The 23,856-nt window shown below is 42.7% G+C and overlaps 2 protein-coding genes across 6 annotated transcripts in view; one reads left to right on the top strand and one right to left on the bottom strand.

Moving 5' to 3' along the window:
- Positions 1-23,856, bottom strand: part of CMSS1 (cms1 ribosomal small subunit homolog) — a 310,876-nt gene that overhangs the window by 165,950 nt on the left and 121,070 nt on the right. The gene's annotated exons all lie outside the window — the stretch shown is intronic.
- LOC122930837 (filamin A-interacting protein 1-like) overlaps positions 1-23,856 on the top strand; it is a 189,546-nt gene that overhangs the window by 133,849 nt on the left and 31,841 nt on the right. For 2 of the 4 annotated variants that reach the window (XM_044284481.1, XM_044284480.1), the window contains 2 exons: positions 290-463; positions 9,350-9,528. In XM_044284481.1, the coding sequence (XP_044140416.1) occupies positions 290-463; positions 9,350-9,528 (353 nt within the window). Of the gene's footprint in view, positions 1-289; positions 464-9,349; positions 9,529-9,667; positions 9,792-22,143; positions 22,256-23,856 lie in introns of those variants that run through there. The other 2 variants (XM_044284482.1, XM_044284483.1) reach the window with 2 other exon arrangements.

Here is a 23,856-nt window from a genome sequence, read left to right as displayed (position 1 = left end):
ACACTAAGAAGGGCCGTATTTATACTGGGGGCACTAAGAGGGGCATTATATATACTTGGGCACTAAGTGGAGCATTATTTACGGGGGCCACTAAGAGGGATATTATTCATACTAAGGGGTACTATGGATGCCATTTGATGTCCAGGGGACACTATATGTAGACTGCAGGGATTGGGAGAAAAAAATAAAGCCCATCAAGCAAAACGGATGAGCAATAGCTATTAAAACTGACAGTGTATGAATGTAACCTTAGACTGACATAATCGTGTTCTTTTCTTTTCTCCTCTAGGCTCGAGATGAAGTTATATCTGTGCTGAAGGCAGAAAAAATTGACCTGGCTTTACTAGAAGCCCAATATGGCTTTGTGACTCCAAAACGGGTCTTGGAGGCCCTTCAAAGAGATGCAATCAGAGCAAATGCTACACAATGGCAAGAAGACATCTACGAAAAGCCAATGTGTGAGGTGCGTAAAGCTGGATGACAGCGCATAAAGGGGTTCAACAGTGATGAAAAAAATGATGTGGAGAATATACAGCTAGTTTATATTTTGGTGTCAAACATCTTACTAATATTTCATATAAAAATTGCACTCCCATTGACTTAATGGCCAGTGGGTGTTGACACAAAATACAGGAAATAGTGTTCTTAACCACTGCGTCATCCATTTGTGGGGACCTGCGACACCAGTTCTCATGATCAGTGGGGATCCCGATGGTTGGACTGATCAAATACTGTACTTCTCTCCTATCCTATGGAAAGGATTAAGTTTATATCTTGGGAAAAATTATTTAATCTTGCTCGATTTCTATAGTTTTAAGTAATTATTTTTACAACTTTATTATTAGTTAATAGTTTTGGGAAGCTTTAGAACAAAACAAAAAGTTAGTTAATACATTTAATTTTTTTGTGAGATACAAGATGATGCTGAAGAAGTATGGAAGGAGTATGAATTGCATGCATGGCTTCTTCAAGGGCTGCTCAAGCCATGGCTGTTGCTTGGAGATTGATGGTGGTCTGAACGAATCGAGCTCAGATGATTATGAGATCTAAAGGGGTTTTCTGGTACTTTTATACTGATGGCCTATCTTTAGAGGATAAGCCATCAGCAGTTCTACAGTAGTTCTGGTGCCACAACTATAAGGCTCCATCCAATCTGCAGTGGACAGAGCCGATTAACACAGCGCTACTCCAACTGAAGTCCACTACGCAACCGATGGAGCTGCAATTCTGGCAATTACTTCTTGCAATAGTTACTGCAGAATAGCTAATAAAGGGGGGGGGGGGGGGGAGAGGACAACGCCTTTAAGGGCCTAGGCCCCTTGAGCATTTTTGTCGCATGGCATCGCTCAGCTGTCCAAGCTGTGATTTAAACAAATAGAGGTGGAGATTTCAGTCTCTGGACCACACCAAACCTAGAGACATGCGGCCATGCTGTGATTGGAATACTAATAAGATAAATCTTGACTGAGATTTGCAGACAGAAAATGGTCTTCTAATTTACGCACAACAAAGGCAGCCATCTTGGAGGCAAATGCAATCTGAAGCATATCAATTTCACAAAATGACTGCCTTCAAAAGTTCCAAGCTATAAAAAGTTCCAAACCAGAAGTGAAAATCTCTGCACGTTTGTCACGGTGGTGAGGTAGTGTAATGTTCTGTAAAAGTGCGTAGAGTCACGTATCCCCCAACAGTCATGTTAGAAATTGGAGCCCAAGGAATAGGTTTCCTAATGTAAACCACATATATTTATTTTACCATTGCCAGGGACTCCCTACACCATAAAAGTAATAAGAATAAAATTCTTGCTGCCGTTCTTTACTACCAATACGAAGAGAACTTTCATTTGAAATCTCATTCTATCATTGCGCTAATTCATCAGCCCTGGCATAAATCATGGCGTTATTACGCTTTTTAAAGCAAAAATAATATTTGAAGTAATGAAAAATAGCAGATAATATATTTATTTGAAATGGCGCTTCAATAGCTGCCAGTCAAGCTCCGGCTGGCGCTCGCACTTCAGACATAGCACTTTTGTTACGGGGTAACCTTTCCAGTTGAACTCTATCTGCTTTCAATTAAAACTTGAAATGTTCACTTGGAAAGACTAATATTTTAGCCATTTACAAAGATATCTCTCTGTAGGCCTGAAGTGGTAGAAATCCATTCTGACATGTGGACATGATGTCAGCGCTTGGCCGTGTGCGGAGCAGGAGATTGTCTTGATTTTCCTTACATTGGTTTCTAAATAAGATGAACTGAGGCTCATTTGCTGATTGGGGATTTCTGTAGATTGACTTCATATCTCCAAATGACCATGATACCATAAGGAATGTAAGCCATGTGCTGGACTGTACACCGGTGATGAATGACCACGGGGGAGGATATGTTGAGGTTGGCACTGTCCTATCACACAAGACAGATTATAGTCAATAGCTAACCCAATTCAAACGTAACCAAAAACATAAAACAGCAAATAAAAAAAATCACATAGGCATTGCTAGATACTAGAGGATCAACGCACCTGGGACACCATGATGGGAAGTAATCAGAGAAACTACACCTTAACAAAAGCCCTAAATTTGATCGTACCTCAGTCATAACAGAATACAACAATAATTTATACTTGAATCAATAGATCACATAAGATGGTAAAAATGATCAAAATACACCAAATAATGGTTGAAAAAGTAAAATACCATATATGCTAGGCAGAGAAGTGTGCAGAAGCTAAAAAAAATTAAAAGGAGTCACCGGTCACAGGCATTCCAGGTCCAGGACCAAGTTCCCTTCTTCTGGTTCCCGCTGGACTGGACGTGTGGCGTGACATGTTTATGCACATCACCCCTGCCAGACAATAAATGGCACCATGTCTGAACACTGCTGAGGCCGTTGATTGATCTGCAGTGGTGATGTGCATGTAGAATAAGGGATTCAAAAAACAGCAAACAGAAAAGCCATGCACTGGCCCCTGGGGGCCCGCAATAGTAATAACACAGACATCAGTATTCTTACCAATAACTATGACTGCATATTGATTAGATATGCCATCAGTTTTAGATTGGTGAGGGTCCAAGACCTCCACAGATCCTAAGAACAATGAAGGGTCAGTAAAAGTAAAGTTCTGCTCCCTTTTGGCCTTCTCCCATATACAGCGCTGCTCCTAACTAGGTGTTGAGTGGGAACTGTATTAGAACCCCAGTTCAAGGAAAGAAAGGCCTTAATTGGTGCGAGGAGACTTTTAGGCCGTACATGCTTCTCTGGAATTAAGGAGAGATAGCACCCCCCAAACTACAAGTCAAGACACATCATAGAAGAAAGTATCAAGAAATAGTCTAAAGCACAGCTGCCTTTTCATCGATGGAACTAGTGGGAGTCCTAAGAGTCAGACAACCAATGATTAGACACTGGTGGCATATCTAATTTGTTAGGAAAACCTCTTTAGGCTACATGCACACGACCGTATGTGTTTTGCAGTCCGTAAAAAAAAACGGGTGACGTTCCGTATTTTTTTGCGGATCCATTGTAATAATGCCTATCCTTGTCCGCAATCCTTTTCGCAAAAAAAACAAACGGATCCGCAAAAAACTGATGCGGACAGCACACGGTAGTATGGATATCATGGATATAATAATAAAAAAAAAAATGTATGTACTAAACAGACCTTTAGACAAGCACAAATATGGAGACATAAGTACAGGAGGCTGAACAGAGACAAAACAGAACCCCCCAAAAAAAGTTTTTTGTTTTATTTGTTTTTTTAAAAGACAGCGATTCGATATCAGCATTTTACACCCTGGCACTGGCAGTATCTATAGAAGCAGACACTAATGGAAGACGATCTACAGGGTAAACGTCAGTAATTACCGCCAGTAGGCTGCATGTAATATAAACCGACAGATGGGAATAAATCAGTTGTTTTTCTCTTTTTGCTCTGGTGGAAATTAGCCAAAGAATACACACAAAGCTCAAAAGGCAGAGAAAAAAAGTCCTTCACTAGATAAACAATATATACTGCGCTTTAAATAATAGAGATGGGTGGACTGAGATGTTTTTACAATGATAGCCCTCCTATAAATAAGTCGACTAAAATACGAAAAGTATTACGTAAATGGTGCCCTTTTTGGTTAGCTAAACAGTTATTCATCTAGAATCTGGTTCCCTGTAATGCTGCGGATGGAGGAAAAGAGTAGCAACCACAGTAATAATACAGTACCCTAAAGGACAAGTTCTAAAGCACTACTTTCGGGAGGCATGGACGTGGTCAGAACTGCTTGCAAAGAACCCAAAGCACTTGGCTCACATACATTTTTGTTGTGAGGCAAGAGTTTTCTCAAAAACTGGCCTTTAGGCTAGTATCACATCTCCGGCAGCACTGCTGCATCCCACCGGCCTCATTAACTATAATCGGGTCCGGCGGAGATCCAGCCGCTATCTGCAAAAATGCAGAGTCAGCCGCACAGCTGGTTTGTATCCAGCGGATTCCCAGTATTTTCTAGCGGAACTGGCTGCCGGATCACAATGGCAGAGATGTAAAACTAGCCTTGGGGGGCAAAGTCACAGGTATGTCGGTCACTTTATTTATATGGGTGTTGCAGAATTTTTTTTTTTTTGCAAATTGCTAGCCTGTCCTGTAGAATAGGGCAGCTTTCACACAAAACTTCAATGAGGCCACAAAAGATGCGGACAGCACTCCATATGCTGTCCGCATCCGTTGCTCCGTTCCGTGGTCCCGCTTAAAAAATGTAACATGTCCTATTCTTGTCCGCACTTTGCTGACAAGAATAGGCATTTATATTAAAGGCTGTCCGTGCCGTTCCGTGTTTTGCGGATCCGTGATTTGCGGACTGCAAAACACACCATGGTCGTGTGCATGAGGCCTAAGGGTCGGAAGCTGGAGCACCACAGCTCCTTCACTATAGTATCTGTCCTGGTGATGTCCATATGAATGTGGGTGCACCTAGTACTGCAGCTCAGCCTCATTCACTTCTACAGTAACCGGCACAATCACATTAGTAATCCACCCTTTCTTCCACTCATAAGTGGGCGCCATGGGGTCGGCATTGGTGGCGTGTCCAAAAGATAGGCCAACAGCTTACATAACTCTACATAACTTTGGCGCATCCACCGCCGGCGCAGGGGTATTAAGACCGGTGTCTAAATCGCAGGTCTTAATAAATAACCCCATATATTTTTTGGGTCCTAATGATTTTCAAGAACACAGCAGCAAAACAGTTCCATTATATTACACATAACCAAAAACTAGATATATAAAAATAACAACACTCAGCGTAAGTGGCAGCAACATGTCTATATACAGTACAGACCAAAAGTTTGGACACACCTTCTCATTCAAAGAGTTTTCTTTATTTTCATGACTATGAAAATTGTAGATTCACACTGAAGGCATCAAAACTATGAGTTAACACATGTGGAATTATATACATAACAAAAAAGTGTGAAACAACTGAAAATATGTCATATTCTAGGTTCTTCAAAGTAGCCACCTTTTGCTTTGATTACTGCTTTGCACACTCTTGGCATTCTCTTGATGAGCTTCAAGAGGTAGGTCACCTGAAATGGTTTTCACTTCACAGGTGTGCCCTGTCAGGTTTAATAAGTGGGATTTCTTGCCTTATAAATGGGGTTGGGACCATCAGTTGCGTTGTGGAGAAGTCAGGTGGATACACAGCTGTTAGTCCTACTGAATAGACTGTTAGAATTTGTATTATGGCAAGAAAAAAGCAGCCAAGTAAAGAAAAACGAGTGGCCATCATTACTTTAAGATATGAAGGTCAGTCAGTCAGTCCGAAAAATTGGGAAACTTTGAAAGTAAGGGTTATTTGACCATGAAGGAGAGTGATGGGGTGCTGCGCCAGATGACCTGGCCTCCACAACCACCGGACCTGAACCCAATCGAGATGGTTTGGGGTGAGCTGGACCGCAGAGTGAAGGCAAAAGGGCCAACAAGTGCTAAGCATCTCTGGGAACTCCTTCAAGACTGTTGGAAGACCATTTCAGGTGACTACCTCTTGAAGCTCATCAAGAGAATGCCAAGAGTGTGCAAAGCAGTAATCAAAGCAAAAGGTGGCTACTTTGAAGAACCTAGAATATGACATATTTTCAGTTGTTTCACACTTTTTTGTTATGTATATAATTCCACATGTGTTAATTCATAGTTTTAATACCTTCATAGTCATAAAAAATAAAGAAAACTCTTTGAATGAGAAGGTGTGTCCAAACTTTTGGTATGTACTGTATATATTCCATGTACACCAGCCAACAGACTGTGGATGGGACCTGAGACATCCAAGCGCACACTAAGTCTTCTTGTCCCCGTGTTGTTTGGTAACAAGGCTGGGTTTCAACATTCAGGATTTTTTATGCAGTTTTTGAAGCCAAAGCCAGTAACAAATCATAAACGAAGGACACATAAAAAGAAGAAAATGAGTCTTCACCTCTTTTTGATTCCACTCCTGGAATTGGCTTCAAGCACTGTTTTGGCAGAGAACAGCCTGCCGGAGTTCACCAGGCTGGCTAGGCCAGATCCAGTGAAATCCGGTAGACTGTACTCTGCCAGACCAGCCTGCTGGATCTTATAAATGCAAGTGTGAAACTCTGGGATCAATATAAAACACCTATAGTAAGAAGTGAAAATTACTATAAATATAGATCATAAGACCTGCCAATGTTCTTAAAGGGCATGTGTCACCTATAATTTTATCTGCTAATTAAAACTAGATAGTGACACATATTCTTTCAGAAGTATTCTTCATGGCAGCCACACAGACAATAGGAATCTATAGACAGGAGATGACCCACTGACGTCTATGGGACAATTTTCTAGAAGCGCTGGGACCTGTGCTAAGGTCATTGTACAATGACAAATGTACAAAGCATAGTAGATGAGCTGTGATTATCGCATATTGTCAATAGTGTGGATCCTGCATTATACTATACAAATGTGTTATCTTTCATTGTAATCCTGCCTTTGATGACAATAAGATGACTGCTGAGAAGATATCTCTACAGAAAGGAATTTCTTTAAAATATAGATAGTGGCAAAGATGAAAAAATAAACTATTTTTTTTATTTTTAGTGATTTTAATTTTAGCATAAAAAAAACTTCATTTAAACAATACATCATTTTCTGATGACATGTTCCCTTTTAGTAATGACTATAAAGCTAATAATGCTGTCCATCTACAGTATGTTTTAGTAGGTCCTCTATAACAGTGGTTTACAACGCTGCTCAAGTACCCCCGCAAGGTCATGTTCTGAGGATATCCCATATAGAGAACACTAGTAATACCTAATAATGGCCTGACAATTAAATCACCTATGCAATAGTAAGGAAATCCTGAAAATACGGCTAGTGTTGAGAAACATTACCGTAGACAGGATGAGCAGCCAAATAGGTCAATGAAAATTTATAGCCATTTTAAAAATAAAAAAGTTAAACCAAAAGGGGCACATTTATTAAGACTGTCATTTTAGACGCTGGTCTTAATAAAGCCCTGCACTGGCTTCCTTATATTTAGACAATTTTCTACACCTCAAACAGGACGATCCCCTATCCTGCCCACTTTTTTAGACCTGGCATGAGCGGGGAGAAGTCACAGGCATATTTCTGTTTCATATATGACCCCCAAAGTTTTGCACTTTATTTAAAGACACAAATATTAAATTAATAGAAGGGATGATCTAATATGGGCAGAGTTCATCCATAATTTCACCTATGCAAGATAGGGTTGTGTTATGGCAGGTTATACCGCTAACCATTCATAATTATTCACGTCAAGTTAGGGTGGGTTCACACTAGCGTTAGGGATTCCGTTATGGCTTTCCGTTATAACCATGTTAATAACGGAATGCCCAGACAGAATGCAAAATGGAAGCCTTTAAAAGGGCATTCCGTTTGCTTTCCGTCCTAATAGAAGTCTGTGGGAAAGCATAACGGATCCGTGTGGGTTATGCAGGACTTTGTTTTCCGTCTTGCATAACGGGACCCACACGGATCCGTTATGCTTTCCTATAGACTTTTATTAGGACTGAAAGCAAACGGAATGCCTTTTAAAGGCTTCCGTTTTTCATTCTGTCATAATACAAGTCTATGGGCAGAAGAACGGATCCGTCCTTCCGTCTTTTGGATTCCGTTATAACCATGTTATAATGGAAAGCCATAACAGAATCCCTAACGTTAGTGTGAACCCACCCTTATCGATGGTGCCACAATCCACACAAGTCTTAAGGGGGATATCCAGGTTGTTTAAATTAATGGCCTATCATTAGGATTGTTATCTTAGAGTATTGGACTCAAAGGGTCCAATACTCTAAGATAATACTCACTTAAGGACACCTATATGACTGTTATACATCAAATTTTTTCCGAGATTGACTTTCATTAGGATTGTCCATTAACATTAGATTGGAATGAGCAGGGCTGGGTACTTAAAGTGGCCCTGGAAAAATATAAATAAATAAAAGTAGCCCCATTTTGTAGGCAGGTCCAAATTAACAGAAGGCGGGGAAACACAAGTAGCCAGGGTCAACAATACTATAGCGCAAAATAGCATTTGAGCAAAACCAAACAACACAGTGTAGCACAATATACTGCCCCAAAAGCTGTCCCTCTGTGGTGGCCATCAATAACTACCATCTTCTGTCCTCCTCCAGTTGTCTATGGAGCAGGGGGCCTCGCGCACCACAGCAGTTGAATTCAGGAGGGCCGGTGCGGTCGCTGGCCAGGTACATGAATACCTGATTCTCACAACGTTAATTACAGCTGAGAACTCATTATGTAACCAATGAGCAGCAAAGAGGAGGAATTGGGTGGCCCACCAGGAAATTTCCCTGTAGAGTCTATGGCAAATCTGCCCCTGCGAGTGAGTCCAACTCCTGGCACCCCACCAATTAGCTGTTTGTGGCACACAGGTGAACGCTGCCCCCTCCTCATTTATTGGTTACATTGGTCCATAATGCACACCGCCATCATTTTTATAGTGAACAAATACAACTTTGTCCCATTGACTTGAATCCAATATCGGTAGCCTATCCTATGGATAAAAACTTAGATAATCCCTTAAAACAGTGTCAGACTGGGATTGCTGGGGCCCACTAAAAATTATTCTCAAGGCCCAACCCCTATATCATCAATAAAGTTTAAGGGGCTTTAAATCACAGAAATAGACCCTAGTGGCAAGTGATTGGCTCAAATGTTGTTGTTTTTTTTCCTGGATCTTTGGGGCCGATTACAGTATAAGAGGCTGGGTCCATCAGATGATCCCCTGGTACTCTGGTGGACCACTACGACCCAGGACTATTACTAACTCATCTTTCTTGTATTATTCAGCTGGATAAAGTTGTGGGCAAGCACAAGGAAACTCACAAGAGAATGCTGGAGCAACTTCTAATGGTGGAGAAATCCCAAAGAGAAACCTTGTATGACTTAGAGGAAGAAAAAAGAAAACATACCGATTACATGGAAAAAAGTGACGAATTTACCAATCTACTGGAGCAAGAGCGAGAAAGGTAATGATGGCAAGAATTTTGTTTTACCAAATTTTAAAGAAAATCCATTCTTGATCAATAAGTTTAAATAAATTAAGCATAATAGTAGTAAAAATGAAATGGTGTAGAAATCTAGATCCAGTACATTGCACCTCCACAGGGGACCCACCACCCGCCCGCCCACCCCCTAGTGAGATGCAGCAGTGAAGACTGGTATTTCTGCTATTTCCATCTGTGTAAATGTGTCAAGCGTCACTTCCTGATTGTGCGGAGACCTCTATGACGAGCGCCGTCAGCCTCGAGCAGGAGGGTCTCCCAGCAACAAGGGAAACAAATGAAAACCTAACAAAGCAGCAGATGAATTTACATATAAGGAAAGAGAGTGCGCTAATTCTACTGCTGTAAAATAACATGGAGTATGAAGGACATAGGTCTAAAAGACAAAAACACTCTTTCAATGTACGAAGCCTGAATTGTATTAGTAGAAGCCATATAGAGGAAAGATTTATGCTTTTTATTATTATTGCCGCCTTCTTGATGCAGCCATTTTCGATTTTCTTTTGTGTTTTTATGTTTTTTGGTTTTTTTTCTACTCCTTGCCTTTGAAGAGCCAGAACTTTTCCTGCTCACACAGCCATATCAGGACTTGTTTTTCACAAGTTGTACTTTCGAATGGTGCCATTTAATACTTCATACTAAATAAAATTAGTTTTATGGGTTTCATTTTCACAGCGCTCCCTATGCAGTAAAAACGTTAACTTCATTCTGCTGGTCAGTACCATCATAGTAATACCAAATTTACATACTTTTTCTTGTGTTTTTTTTATACTTAAATTATTCTTTGGAAGAAAACGTTTTTTCTGTGCACCGCCACTTTTTTTTTTTTACTTTTATATGTACATGGTAAGTGAAAGAAGAGGTTATATCCTGGTTCAGCTCTGAATCCAGACAATCCCTTTAATGATATACAGGTATGTACACCACAGGTCCGGATGATATACCAATTGGCGCAATAGTCAATAACATGATGTTGATCATACACTAGAATTTGTAAAATAACCAGTGATAGTAATGGTGCGCTGGGGATACTTTTGCTCCCAAGCTGTATACTAAGTGGGGAGTTGACGGATCATGATCAAATGCACGCGCTCCAAAAGTGCTTCTCACCCAACCCTCGGAGGTAAAGATTTTAATTCCTTCTAGTTGCGGGCTGGCCTGGGAATATGCGGTGTTTGGTTTTCTCTCGCAGTCTGCTGAGCCCTCGATAATTTCACGAGTACGTGTAATAGGAATATCTGAACGTCGACAGCTCATGGCGATGAACAAAGGTTGATCTACTTGCGTTGTAGAATGGATTTTAAATATGGAACTATTCTTAAAAACAGCCGTCCTTGTGCTTTCAAACGCGTTTCGGAGCTGTCTTGCGCCTTCGTCAGTGGTTAAAAACTTAAAATGTAATCTATATCTGTTCACATGGCCTGTTGCAGCTACTATACAGTGTACAGAGCTGTGCCCGATTCTGGTGCTTTGCTTGCTCTGCTGATTGGCAGGAGTACAGGGATCTCAGATCCTTGACAGTCAATGGGATCCATCAGGATTTCTTGAGATCTGTTTCAAAATTGATCCGTCAATGTTAAAGGGGTTTTCTGGGACTAGAATAATAATGCTCTATCTTCAGGATAGGTCATCGATATCGGATCAGTCAAGGTTTTGACATCATTCCCCGCTAATCAGCTCTTTGAAGAGGCCCCTCTTCCAAGGCCAGGGATGTCACGTTCATTGATCACATGGTCTAAGGGCAGCTCAGTCCCATTCAAGAGAAGGGGCCTAGGCTGCAATACCAAACACAACCACTATATGATGAACGGCGGTGTGCTCACCGGAGAGCTGTGGCCTCTTCAAACAGCTGATCAGTGGTGGTGCAGGGTGTGGAACCCCACCAATCAGATAGTGATGACCTATCCTGAGGATAGGCCATCAATATCATACTCCCAGGAAATCCATTTTACCTTGTCGTGGCTCTTTAAGAACAGAAGCTGATGTGAACAAACACTGAGATGAAGGCACCTGGTAAAAATGGCCATACCATTGACCAAGGTTACTTCTCCGTCTTCACAGTGAGAGCTGAAGGTCACTTTAGATGAAGACAAATCCACAGAATTATAAACTAATGCAGAATCTGAATGACATAACTGCCAAAAATTACACATCTACATTGGCAACCAAAGTCTGTGTTGTGGTCTACTTTTCACTTCAATCAGAAAATGAATTTTTAATTAAAGGGAACTTGTCAGGAGATTAATGCTGCCCTAACCGCAGGCATCATAATACACTGGCAGGCTCCCACATTACAAAGAAACTTTTAGTATGAGGAGAAACCTGTCAATCAAGCTGGGCCAGGCAGAGAGGAGCCACCCAGGGCACTCTTCTCCGGCTAAGCTCCCTAAATTGGTCCTTTTTTACCGTAATAAAAAAGTAACACTATTCCTGCAGGCCATAGGATACATCATGTGTATCATAGAAGAAGCCCATGGAGCAAGCTTCTTCTGCTACTTCTAGTTAAAAACCAGTAGCGATCAGCAGTTTTTAGTAATTTGATGTTCATAAGAAACTTTCTTAAAGGGAGTCTGTCACCAAAATTGGACATTCCACACTGCTTACATGGCGCTTGATTCCAATGGTACCTTTGTTTTTTTGTTGTGACTTTTACCAGCGGAAAAAACGCTGTTTAATCTATGGGCAAATGAGGGCTCGCAAGTGCCCAGGGGCGGGGTTCATGGTGTAAGTGCCCAAGCCGCTTTGCCTTTTTTTTTTCACATTACTCCTCCCCAGCCTCTTGCTTGTCCCGCCCTGTAAGTCCGTTGCGTCATCCCCATTACCAGCTGAGATCCTGCGCATGCGCAGTTCACTGCCGGCCCGGGCATGAACACTGTGATGCCCATTGTGGCACCGAAACATCTAGTGCGCATGCGCCGGCTAATGGCACAAAACCAGCGACCAGTGTGCATGCCCGGGCCGGTGGTAAACTGCACATGTGCGGGATTTCTCTCATGTCCAACTGGGTGTTATTAGTTAGGGGGGTCCCCCTGCACAATCTGATACTATCCAATCAGTGCTGTCAATGTCAGACTATGCAGGTACACCACTCCCCCCTGGTAACACCCAGTTGGACCTTTACTGCAGACTGCTGCCAATTCAATTATAAAATTCTAGAAGGAATAACAGAGGAATGGTACCACATACAGTCTTAAGAAGTAGAACAGATGCTCTTAGCATTGTTATTACGGGGGGGATGCAAGTAGTTACTAAAGCAGACATGGCAGGAGAGATGGCAGGTCTTCTTTCAGGTACACCTACTGTAAATACCATTACGTCCCGCCGCTGTCTGCTTATATTACTGAACGTCTTCTTCACTATTTGGAACGTTTTGTGCTCCCCCGTAGACAAGACCTCGCCCATTTTCCCTCCATTAGTGCTGATGATGTCTCCGTGGTTTGCAATGAACACTGCATCCTATGTTAACAACACTAAGAACCTGGACAAGAAAATAAAACTCTAATTTGGCTCATGATGATCCCTTAATGCAATATTAAAGCTCAGGAGAAATAAAACTTCTGCCAAATTATTTTCCAATTCTGTGAAAAAGAATGCAAATCAGCACAAAACGCAGAAATGGCCAGTGACCCATAGCTCAACCTGCATGACTGCACAAACATAATTAGTGTAAGTAGCCTAATTTCCCTTCCTGGGCCAGGAATGTGTAATACCAAGTGGTTCTCAGACAGGTAGTCTCGAGGCCAAGGTTCTTATAGGAAATTACAAAGGGCAGTACTGCTGAGCAATCAGCTATCACATTCATCAACAAATGTGAAACCGCTTAGAACAATCATTTACACGACTCCGCCTGGAAGAATGGCTCTGTACTGAAAAATTCTAGGTTTTTAAAATTTAAAGGTACGGCCACAGGGGTCAGATTTTCTGCTGCCGATTTTGCTGCAAACGTGAGGCAGAATCACCCTATTGCAAAGGGTGAAATCTGTAATGGATATCCGGAGTACAAATTGACCTGCTGTGAATTTAAGTTCTGTACTGCGGGTCAATTTGTTCGCAGAAATTTTTCCAGCATGTGGGTTTTCTAAAATGTCCGCCACTTTGCTGGTGGTGTCAAGGCCCCTTTACACTGCTCAATCGAGAAGACGATTGGCAAGAAGAAAGTGTTCCTTTCAGGACACCACATTTACAAGCAGCGATCTCCTCCACAGTATAGGGGGAGCGATCACTAATGCCATTGCTCGTCCCCATACAGAATCATTGTTTGCCGGCAGCAGTGTATGTTTAGATGGTGCGATCTGTCGCCGGCAAAGGATGATTTAGGTGCCTGCACCAACGATCTACAGTATTCCCCCGATCAGGTAACTGGGGTACATTTACACTGGCAGACTATTGCTAACGAGTGCTCGTACAAATGCTCATTAGCACTAATCATCGGGCAATGTAAACGGGTTTTAAATACCTGGCAGATTTGTGTACAGCAAATCCATCTCTTGTGGACATACCCTAGAGGTGTTGTCCAACCATGGCACATGAAACTTACAAGTAATCTTTAAAGGGGTTCTTCAGGATTTAACAATTGATGACCTATCCCTAATATCGGATAAGTGGGAGCACAACACCCCTCACCTCATTGATCAGCTGTTTGGGAAAAGCACCAGAACTACACAGTAGTTGTGTAGTGGATAGAAATGGATACGGTAGCGCTGCTCCCATTCACTTTAGTAGGAGCAGTGCTGCAATAACTAGTTCCGTCCACTATACAATGGACAGCGTTGTGTAGTTTTGTCCGCCAGAGCTACTTGCGTCAAACAGCCAATAAGTGGAGGTTTAGGGTGTTGGACCCCTGCCAACCTGATATTGATGGTAGGGAAACTTTATCAATTGTTAAATCCTGGAGAACCCTTTTCATTCTGAAAACGTCACAAATGGCTCCATTTTAAACCCCATCACGTGGTCTCGAAAGTGGAGCTTTTGCTGTAGGCAGGGAGCTCCCTCCCTCTTGCCTGTGACCAGTGATGTCATGAAGGGGCTGGCTATCTTGGTCAGTTCACTAGCTAAACTTGCCCCTTTTCTGACCTGGCTGAGACAGAAAAAGGGCCTGGCTTATCTAATAACCTGAACCAGACAGCCAGGAAGAGGAAGCTCCCGGTCACCAGAACCGGTCTCGGAAAGCTCGACTCCCGGGACCACATGACGAGGTCTCAAAAAAACATCCAGGTCTAAAGTTTTGTGAATTAAAGTAAATTAGTAAGCTTCATTACCGGCAATTTACATTTGCAAACTAATGAAAGACTTTGTCTTCCAAAGAACCATTTAACTTCAACATCTAATATTCCCTATATACCATTCAATCAAAAATATTTCCATAATGGTCCATTGGATGGGAATTCCCAGATCTGTAAGGATGGATTCACATACAGTATAATTTTAGGCCACAGACTAATATTTAGTCTGAGCATATTGGGGAATCGGTAGATGGTTAAAGGGTTTCTGTCACCTGAGAAATGGGTATTAAGATGGATGACACTAGCGATGTGCTGATCATAACTATATTAGAGCCATCTCACTGCCTGAAGCAGTTATTGAGAAAAACAAACTTTTATAATATGCTAATTAACCTCTAAGAGCGGGAAGGGGGGGGGGGGGCGTTTGCCCACCTCTTTTCACACTCTTCTTCTCTTGATTGACAGGGCCAGGGCAGTGCTGCTCTCCTCCCGCCATCCGTGTCTGCAGTGTAAATATCGCGCCGTTCAGTATTCGGCGCAGGCGCAGTGAGGGAAGGACGCTCGGCGGCTGCTGGCTTCCTCACCAGCATCTCAGGATTCATAAACTGGGGCTTTATTCTAGAAATTCCACGCAGAAAAAGTGGCTGCAAAAAATCGAAACTCTTCCTACACGTTTCGGACAACTTTCTTGTCCTTACTCATAGCAGTATGTTTGGTACACTGTTTCTGGCAGATACTCCTCTCTGTATTCCCAGGAGTAGTCAATTGCATATGCAACTCACCTAAATAAGTCTCTCCTAGGTTCTTCCCCTGCCCTTTAGTGTGAAATCTACATGTGAGAGGACTTACAAACAGCACGTTACTCTTGTTACCAGCATCATGAACTGAATCCATTATTCAAATATCAGGCATGAACATGATTCTTAGGCCTCAGTTTTTTTTGTGGTTCGCAAATTGCAGATCCTCAAAACACGGAAGCCGTCCGTGTGCCTTCTGCAATATGCGGAACGGAACAGGCGGCCCATTGTAGAAATGCCTATTCTTGTCCGCAATAATTATTTTTGAGGAGCCACGGAACGGAGCAACGGATGCGGACAGCAAACAGAGTGCTTTCCGCATCTTTTGCGGCCCCATTTAAGTGAATGGGTCCGCATCTGAGCTGCAAAAACTGCGGCTGGGATGCGGACCCGAAAAACGGTCGTGTGCATGAGGCGTTATTGTTAGTAGTTAAAACTGAAATAGATCAGATACCAAGTGTGAATGTGGTTTGTGTTTTTTTTTGTTTTTTCCCCCCAAAGCATTACTGCTTAAAGGGAACCTGTCAGTGGCAAAAACCACCCCAAACTACCAGCAGTACCTTCAAGTAGCCGGCAGTGTGTTTCTAATGATGATTTTCTTCCTGCAGTCAGATGCGGTAAAAGCAGGAGAAAAAAAACAAAAACTATCTTTTATCCTCCGTCCGCGCTATTTTCGAGTCACTCTTGAAGCCAAGCGGGCAGCGGCCTCCTTGCTTCAAGTCACGGTAACCATGCCCCCTTCCCTGCCCCTTCTCCTGTGACTAACAGCCGGCTGTCGGGCATAAGCGCTGTCAGTCACTGTGTGCTGTCCGCATTTTTTGTGGACCCATTGAAATTAATGGGTCAGAATCCTATCCGCAAAAAAAAAAACGGAACGGACACGGAAACAAACAACGTTCGTGTGCATGTAGTCTTAGAAACACTGCCGGCTACTTGAAGGTACTGCTGGCAGTTTGGGGTGGTTTTTGCCGCTGACAGATTCCCTTTAAATCAAGGGGGTAATTTATTAACCTGAAATACGCCTATATTAAGCGCATTTTAGATGCAGACTGCGGCGCAATGGTTACCTGCACTGAAAGCTACGACTTTTACCCGCTCACGCCAGGTCTAAAAAAGTGGTTGTGGCTCGGGCGGGGGAGGGGATAAGCCAGCAGGCCCATCGCATTCATCATTTTCTACGCCTTTTTTAGTCGTAGAAAATGGTCTAAAACACAAGACATCAAGGAAGCTGGCTTACATTGAGAAGCGGCGCTGGATGCGCCGAAGTTATGTAGAGGCTGGCACCTCTTCATAACTTCGGCGGAAGCACCGTCAGTGCAGGGGTTTTATTAAGACCGGTGTAGTAAAAACACAGTGAGCCCGGACATGAAATCCAAGTTTATGTGTATATATATTTACAATGGGCGTATGGCCAATACACCTTGTGCTTCTTCTTTATAAGGGAATGTTATAACATTCAAGTAAAATCCCACTACTCAAACACTAGACTGATCTCAGCCTGTATGATCGCTGCTACTCTACTACAAGAACTACTGAAGCTATACAGAGCTTGTGAAACATTATCTATGCATGAGTGGATCTGCGTTCTCACACCCAAATTTTCCCATCTGGAACATATTGTTAAATAGAAGGAAATGCAGTAGATATGGCAGGTCTCCAAATCTCCTCAACTAGTTCTTGGTTTCAGAGCATTTGACTTAGGCTGGTTTCACACGGGCGTTGCGGGAAAAGGTGCGGGTGCGTTGCGGGAACATACACGATTTTTCAGCGAGTGTGCAAAACATTGTAATGGATTTTGCACGCGCGTGAGAAAAAAACGGCATGTTTGGTACCCAAACCCAAACTTCTTCACAGAAGTTCAGGTTTGGGATCGGAGTTGTGTGGATTGTATTATTTTCCCATATAACATGGTTATAAAGGGAAAATAATAGCATTCTGCATACAGAATGCATAGTACAATAGCGCTGGAGGGGTTGAAAAAAAAAAATAATTTAACTCACCTTAAGCCACTTGCTCGCGCAGCCGGCATCTCTTCTGTCGTCTTCTTTGCTGTGTACAGGAAAAGGACCTGTGGTGACGTCACGCCGGTCATCACGTGGTCCATCACATGATCTTTTACCATGGTGATGGATCATGTGATGGACCATGTGATGACCGGAGTGACGTCATCAAAAGGTCCTATTCCTCAAAGAAGAAGACAGATTAGGCTCCACTCACACGTCCGCAACGTGTTTTGCGGATCCGCAAAACACGGAAAGCAGCAATGTGCGTTTCTGCATTTTGCGGACCGCACATTGCCGGCACTAATTGAATATGCCTGTTCTTGTCCGCAATTGCGGACAAGAATAGGACATGTTCTATTTTTTGGCTGAACAGAAGTGCGGACCCGGAAGTGCGGACCAGCAATTCCGTGTCCGGGCAGCACATCGTGCTGCCCCATAGGAATGAATGGGTCCTCAATTCCGTTCCGCAAAATGCGGAACGAAATTGCGGACGTGTGAATGGAGCCTAAAGGTGAGTTAAATTATTTTTTAATTTTTTTAACCCCTCCAGCCCTTTTGTACTATGCATTCTGTATTCAGAATGCTATTATTTTCCCTTATAACCATGTTATAAGGGAAAATAATAATGATCGGGTCCCCATCCTGATCGTTACCTAGCAACCGTGCGTGAAAATCGTACCGCATCCGCACTTGCTTGCGGATGCTTGCTATTTTCACGCAACCCCATTAATTTCTATGGGGCCTGCGTTACGTGAAAAACGCACAAAGAGGAGCATGCTGCGATTTTCACTCAACGCACAAGTGATGCGTGAAAATCACCGCTCATGTGCACAGCCCCATAGAAATGAATGGGTCCGGATTCAGTGCGGGTGCAATGCGTTTAACCCGCGCGGAAATCTCGCCCTTGTGAAAGGGGCCTTAGGCTACATTCACACTAGCGTTTTTGCTGGATCCGACAGAGTTCAGCAAAACCGCTTCCGTTACTGGTAATACAACCATCTGCATGCGTTATGAACAGATCCGGTTGTTTTATCTTTAACCTTGCCAAGACGGATCCGTCATGAACTCCATTCAAAGTCAATGGGGGACGGATCCGTTTTCTAGTGTGTCAGAGAAAACTGACACTTGCATTGGGGGTCAATACCGGATCCGTCTTGCAGGCCTGAAAGCAAACTACAACATGTTGCGGTTTGCTCTCCGTCTGGGAACACAACTAAACGGAATGGAATGCATTTTTGGAGCATTCAAAATCTGGCGCCTGCCATCCTCAATGCGCCTGCGGCGGGTGTAGATGTGACGTCATCAGCGCAGGCACATTGAGGATGGAGCGGCCGAGCGAGCGGCCGCCTCTCAGTGCGCCTGCGCCAATCGAAGACAGGTACGGCCGCGGCGCAGGCGCCAGATTTTTTATGCAAACAGGCAGGGCCAGCAGAGAGCGATTCCGTTCCCTGGCCCTGTCAATCACAATGTGGAGGGGGCGTCTTTAGGATCGGAGGATGCCGCTGCTACCAGCAAGTAGCCGCCCTACTTGCTGGTAGCAAGGTAATTTACATATTTTAAAAGCATGTTTTAAACAAAATCTACAGGACCAAAATGATTAATTAGATCATGTAGGCAGAAATCGCAGTGTAGGGATTATAAGTAAGCAAAAAAAAAAAAAAAAGGTTTAGTGGGGTGACCTTACAAGTGCCCTTTGTATTTCCGATCACCGCCGTGCGGCAGGCGGTGATCGGAGGCCGATGCCTGCTCAAATAATTGAGCAGGCACCTCGGCTAAATGCGCGGGGGGGTCCCGTGACCCCCTCCCCATATTGGCGATTGCCGCAAACCGCAGGTCAATTTAGACCTGCAGGTTGCGGCTTTTTATGGTGCTGGGGGCGCCATCGGGTCCCCATGGGGCTGTAGGGGGGACCCGATGGCATGGAAGGCAGCGCGATTGGATCCCCCTGGATCTCACAGGCCGGAAGCTGTATGAGTAATACACACAGTATTACTCATACAGCCAATGTATTCCAATACAGAAGTATTGGAATGCATTGTAAAGGATAAGACCCCCAAAAGTTGAAGTCCCAAAGTGGGACAAGAAAAAAAAAAAAAAAAAAAAAAGTGACTTTTTTTAAAAAAAAATATTACGTTTTCCCCTAAACAAAAACGTAATTTTCCCCAAATAAAGTTACAAAAATTGGTAAAAAAAATAGGGGGGGGGAAAAGACATTAGGTACCACCGCGTGCGTATCGACCAGCTCTATAAACATATCACATGAGCTAACCCCTCAGATGAACACTGTATAAAGTACAACAGCAAGCGATCAAAAAGGCGTACACCAACCAAAATAGTACCAATCTAACCTTCAACTCATCCCGCAACTAATGAGCCCCTACCTGACACAATCGCCCAAAAAACTAAATATACTATGGCTCAGAATATGGAGACACTAAAACATTATTTTTGTTTCAAAAATGATATTATTGTGTAGAACTTACAAAAAAAAAAAGTATACATATTAGGCATCGCCGCATCCGTATCGACCGGCTCTATAAAAATATCATATGACCTAACCCCTCAGATGAACACCATAAAAAGTTAAAACTGTTCTAAATAAACCATTTTTTGTTACCTTACACCACAAAAAGTGTAATAGCAAGCGATCAAAAAGTCATATAGACCCCAAAATAGTGCCAATCAAACCATCATCTCATCCCGCAAAAATCATACCCTACCCAAGATAATCGCCCAAAAACTGAAAAAACTATGGATCCCAGACTATGGAAACACTAAAACAATTTTTTGTTTGTTTCAAAAATGATATAATTGTGTAAAACTTACATAAATAAAAAACATTGTATACATATTAGGTATCGCCGCGTCCGTGACAACCTGCTCTATAAAAATACCACATGACCTAACCTGTACCCTAAACTAGTACCAACAAAACTTCCACCCTATACCATAGTTTCTAAAATGGGGTCACTTTTATGGAGTTTCTACTCTAGGGGTGCATTAGGGGGGCTTCAAATGGGACATAGTGTAAAAAAAAAAAAACAGTCCAGCAAAATCTGCCTTCCAAAAACCGTATGGCATTCCCTTCCTTCTGCGCCCTGCCGTGTGCCTGTACAGCAGTTTATGACCACATATGTTTTTTTTTTTTGTAAACTACAGAATCAGGGCCATAAATATTGAGTTTTGTTTGGCTGTTAATCCTTGCTTTGTAACTGGAAAAAAAAATATTAAAATGGAAAATCTGCCAAAAAAGTGAAATTTTGAAATTGTATCTCTATTTTCCATTAATTCTTGTGGAACACCTAAAGGGTTAACGTTTGTAATATCAGTTCTGAATACCTTGAGGGGTGTAGTTTCTAGAATGGGGTCATTTTTGGGTGGTTTCTATTATGTAAGCCTCACAAAGTGACTTCAGACCTGAACTGGTCCTTAAAAAGTAGTTTTTTGAAAATTTCAGAAAAATGTCAAGATTTACTTCTAAATTTCTAAGCCTTGTAACGTCCCCCAAAAATAAAATGTCATTCCCAAAATGATCCTAACATGAACTGACATATGGGGAATGTAAAGTAATAACTATTTTTGTAGGTATTACTATGTATTATAGAAGTAGAGAAATTAAAACTTGGAAATATGCTAATTTTTCCAAATTTGGTATTTTTTTTATAAATAAAAAAGATTTTTTTTACTCCATTTTACCAGTGTCATGAAGTACAATATGTGACGAATAAACAATCTCAGAATGGCCTGGATAAGTCAAAGCGTTTCAAAGTTATCACCACTTAGTGACACTGGTCAGATTTTCAAAAAATGGCCTGGTCCTTAAGGTGAAATAGGGCTGTGTCCTTAAGGAGTTAACGGTTTTAGTGAAAAGTTTAATATTTCTGATAATATAATATTAATATGAAATAATATTGTAAGAAAAAGGTAGTTAAAGAGGACCTTTCACCAGAATAAAACTTCTAAAGTAACTATACAGGCATGTAGAGCGGCGCCCAGGGACCCCCCCTGCACTTACTGTTATACCTGGGCGCCGCTCTGTTCTCCCGGTACAGCCTCCGGTATCTTCATAGTTAGGCTCCACCCAGGGGAACCTGCCGTCGGCTCATTCTCCCATGCTGTAGTGCTGGCCAATCACAGCGCTCAGCTCATAGCCTGAGAGACAAAAAAGCCTCTCAGGCTATGAGCTGAGCGCTGTGATTGGCCAGCACTACAGCCTGGGAGAAGGAGACGCCGGCAGGTTCCCCTGGGTGGAGCCTAACTGTGAAGATACCGGAGGCTGTACCGGGAGAACAGAGCGGCGCCCAGGTATAACAGTAAGTGCAGGGGGGTCCCTGGGCGCCGCTCTACATGCCTGTATAGTTACTTTATAAGTTTTATTCTGGTGAAAGGTCCTCTTTAAGCTGATATGTTTTAAAACAAAAAGGATATTTTTAGTGAAATTTTAAACATTTTTAGTGAATGTAATTAATAATAATATTCATTAATTTTTATTAAAACACGTTGTTGATTTGTGGCATCTCGAGTTACAAAGTACGTTACTTTTTTTTTTTTTTACAGGCACATCTTTTTGTTTTACATTGTACAGTATTTTGGATTGTTCACAAGAACACTTCTTAAATCCGTGACCTCCAAATAAGGATAATTTTCCTGCAATCTCACGCAGACTTAGGTTAGTTCGGGGAACTGTTTCGGTAAACATTGTAGTAGCTATTTGAAGAGCGTCTCTAGGTAGCCAATCTTTTATAATTCCAACTGAGGTACCAATTTGGTATAAATTATTTTTCATATCTAATACGATCCCCACAATGTTATTTCCATATAATGGGCCTCTATCTACCTTAGGTACATAAACCAAAACTGTGGAATCCACTAAGACATCTTTAAATTTCTTCAAAAGAAACTTCTTTCATTTTTTCAGCTGATCTTTTCAGGTGTTTTGCAGCATTCAAATCTCTATTTTTATAATTTCCCTTTAGGGATTTGATCAAATCTGCATTTTCATCATTTCCCTGCGACATATATAAGAGACCAGCAAAGGGTACTAGCCTTGCATCGGTATATTTCATTTATGGGGACACTGACAGGCCCAATAAGCATATTTAGCTATATATATATATATATATATATATATATATATATATATATATATATATATATATATATATATATATATATATATAACTGCACAGGTCTTCTAATGTGTATTAAAATCATATCAGTATACCCCCTGTCCACCTAAACGCCACCCCTTTATTAGGCTACTTTCACACTAGCGTTTGATCGGATCCGTTCTGAACGGATCCGATCATATTAATGCAGACGGAGGCTCCGTTCAGTACGGATCCGTCTGCATTAATAACTTAGAAAAAATTCTAAGTGTGAAAGTAGCCTGAGCGGATCCGTTCAGACTTTCAATATAAAGTCAATGGGGGACGGATCCGCTTGAAGATTGAGCCACAGGGTGACATCTTCAAGCGGATCCGTTCCCATTGACTTACATTGTAAGTCTGAACGGATCCGCTCGCCTCCGCACGGCCAGGCGGACACCCGAACGCTGCAAGCAGCGTTCAGCTGTCCGCCTGTCCGTGCGGAGGCGAGCGGAGCGGAGGCTGAACGCCGCCAGACTGATGCAGTCTGAGCGGATCCGCTCCATTCAGACTGCATCAGGGCTGGACGGAGGCGTTCGGGTCCGCTCGTGAGCTCCTTCAAACGGAGCTCACGAGCGGACCAGCGAACGCTAGTGTGAAAGGAGCCTTAGTGACCTCCACAGTACCCTGTCTCGTTAACAGTGATTTCCACAATAACCTGCCCCCCTCTACAGAGCTCTCCACAACACCCCGCCCCCTTAACATTGACATCTACAGCACCCATCCCCTTAAGGCTACTTTCACACTAGCGTTCGATCGGATCCGTTCTGAACGGATCCGATCATAATAATGCAGACGGAGGCTCCGTTCAGAACGGATCCGTCTGCATTATTTTAGCATATAACAGCTAAGTGTGAAAATAGCCTCGTACGGATCCGTCCAGACTTTCAATGTAAAGTCAATGGGGGACGGATCCGCCTGAAGATTGAGCCATATTGTGGCATCTTCAAACGGATCCAGCCCCATTGACTTACATTGTAAGTCTGGACGGATCCGCACGCCTCCGCACGGCCAGGCGGACACCCGAACGCTGCAAGCAGCGTTCAGCTGTCCGCCTGTCCGTGCGGAGGCGAGCGGAGCGGAGGCTGAACGCCGCCAGACTGATGCAGTCTGAGCGGATCCG

This window comes from Bufo gargarizans, chromosome 3 (genome assembly GCF_014858855.1).
Source record: "Bufo gargarizans isolate SCDJY-AF-19 chromosome 3, ASM1485885v1, whole genome shotgun sequence".
NCBI classification, from domain to species: Eukaryota; Metazoa; Chordata; class Amphibia; order Anura; family Bufonidae; genus Bufo; species Bufo gargarizans.
This window is presented reverse-complemented; position numbering and strand designations above follow the sequence as displayed.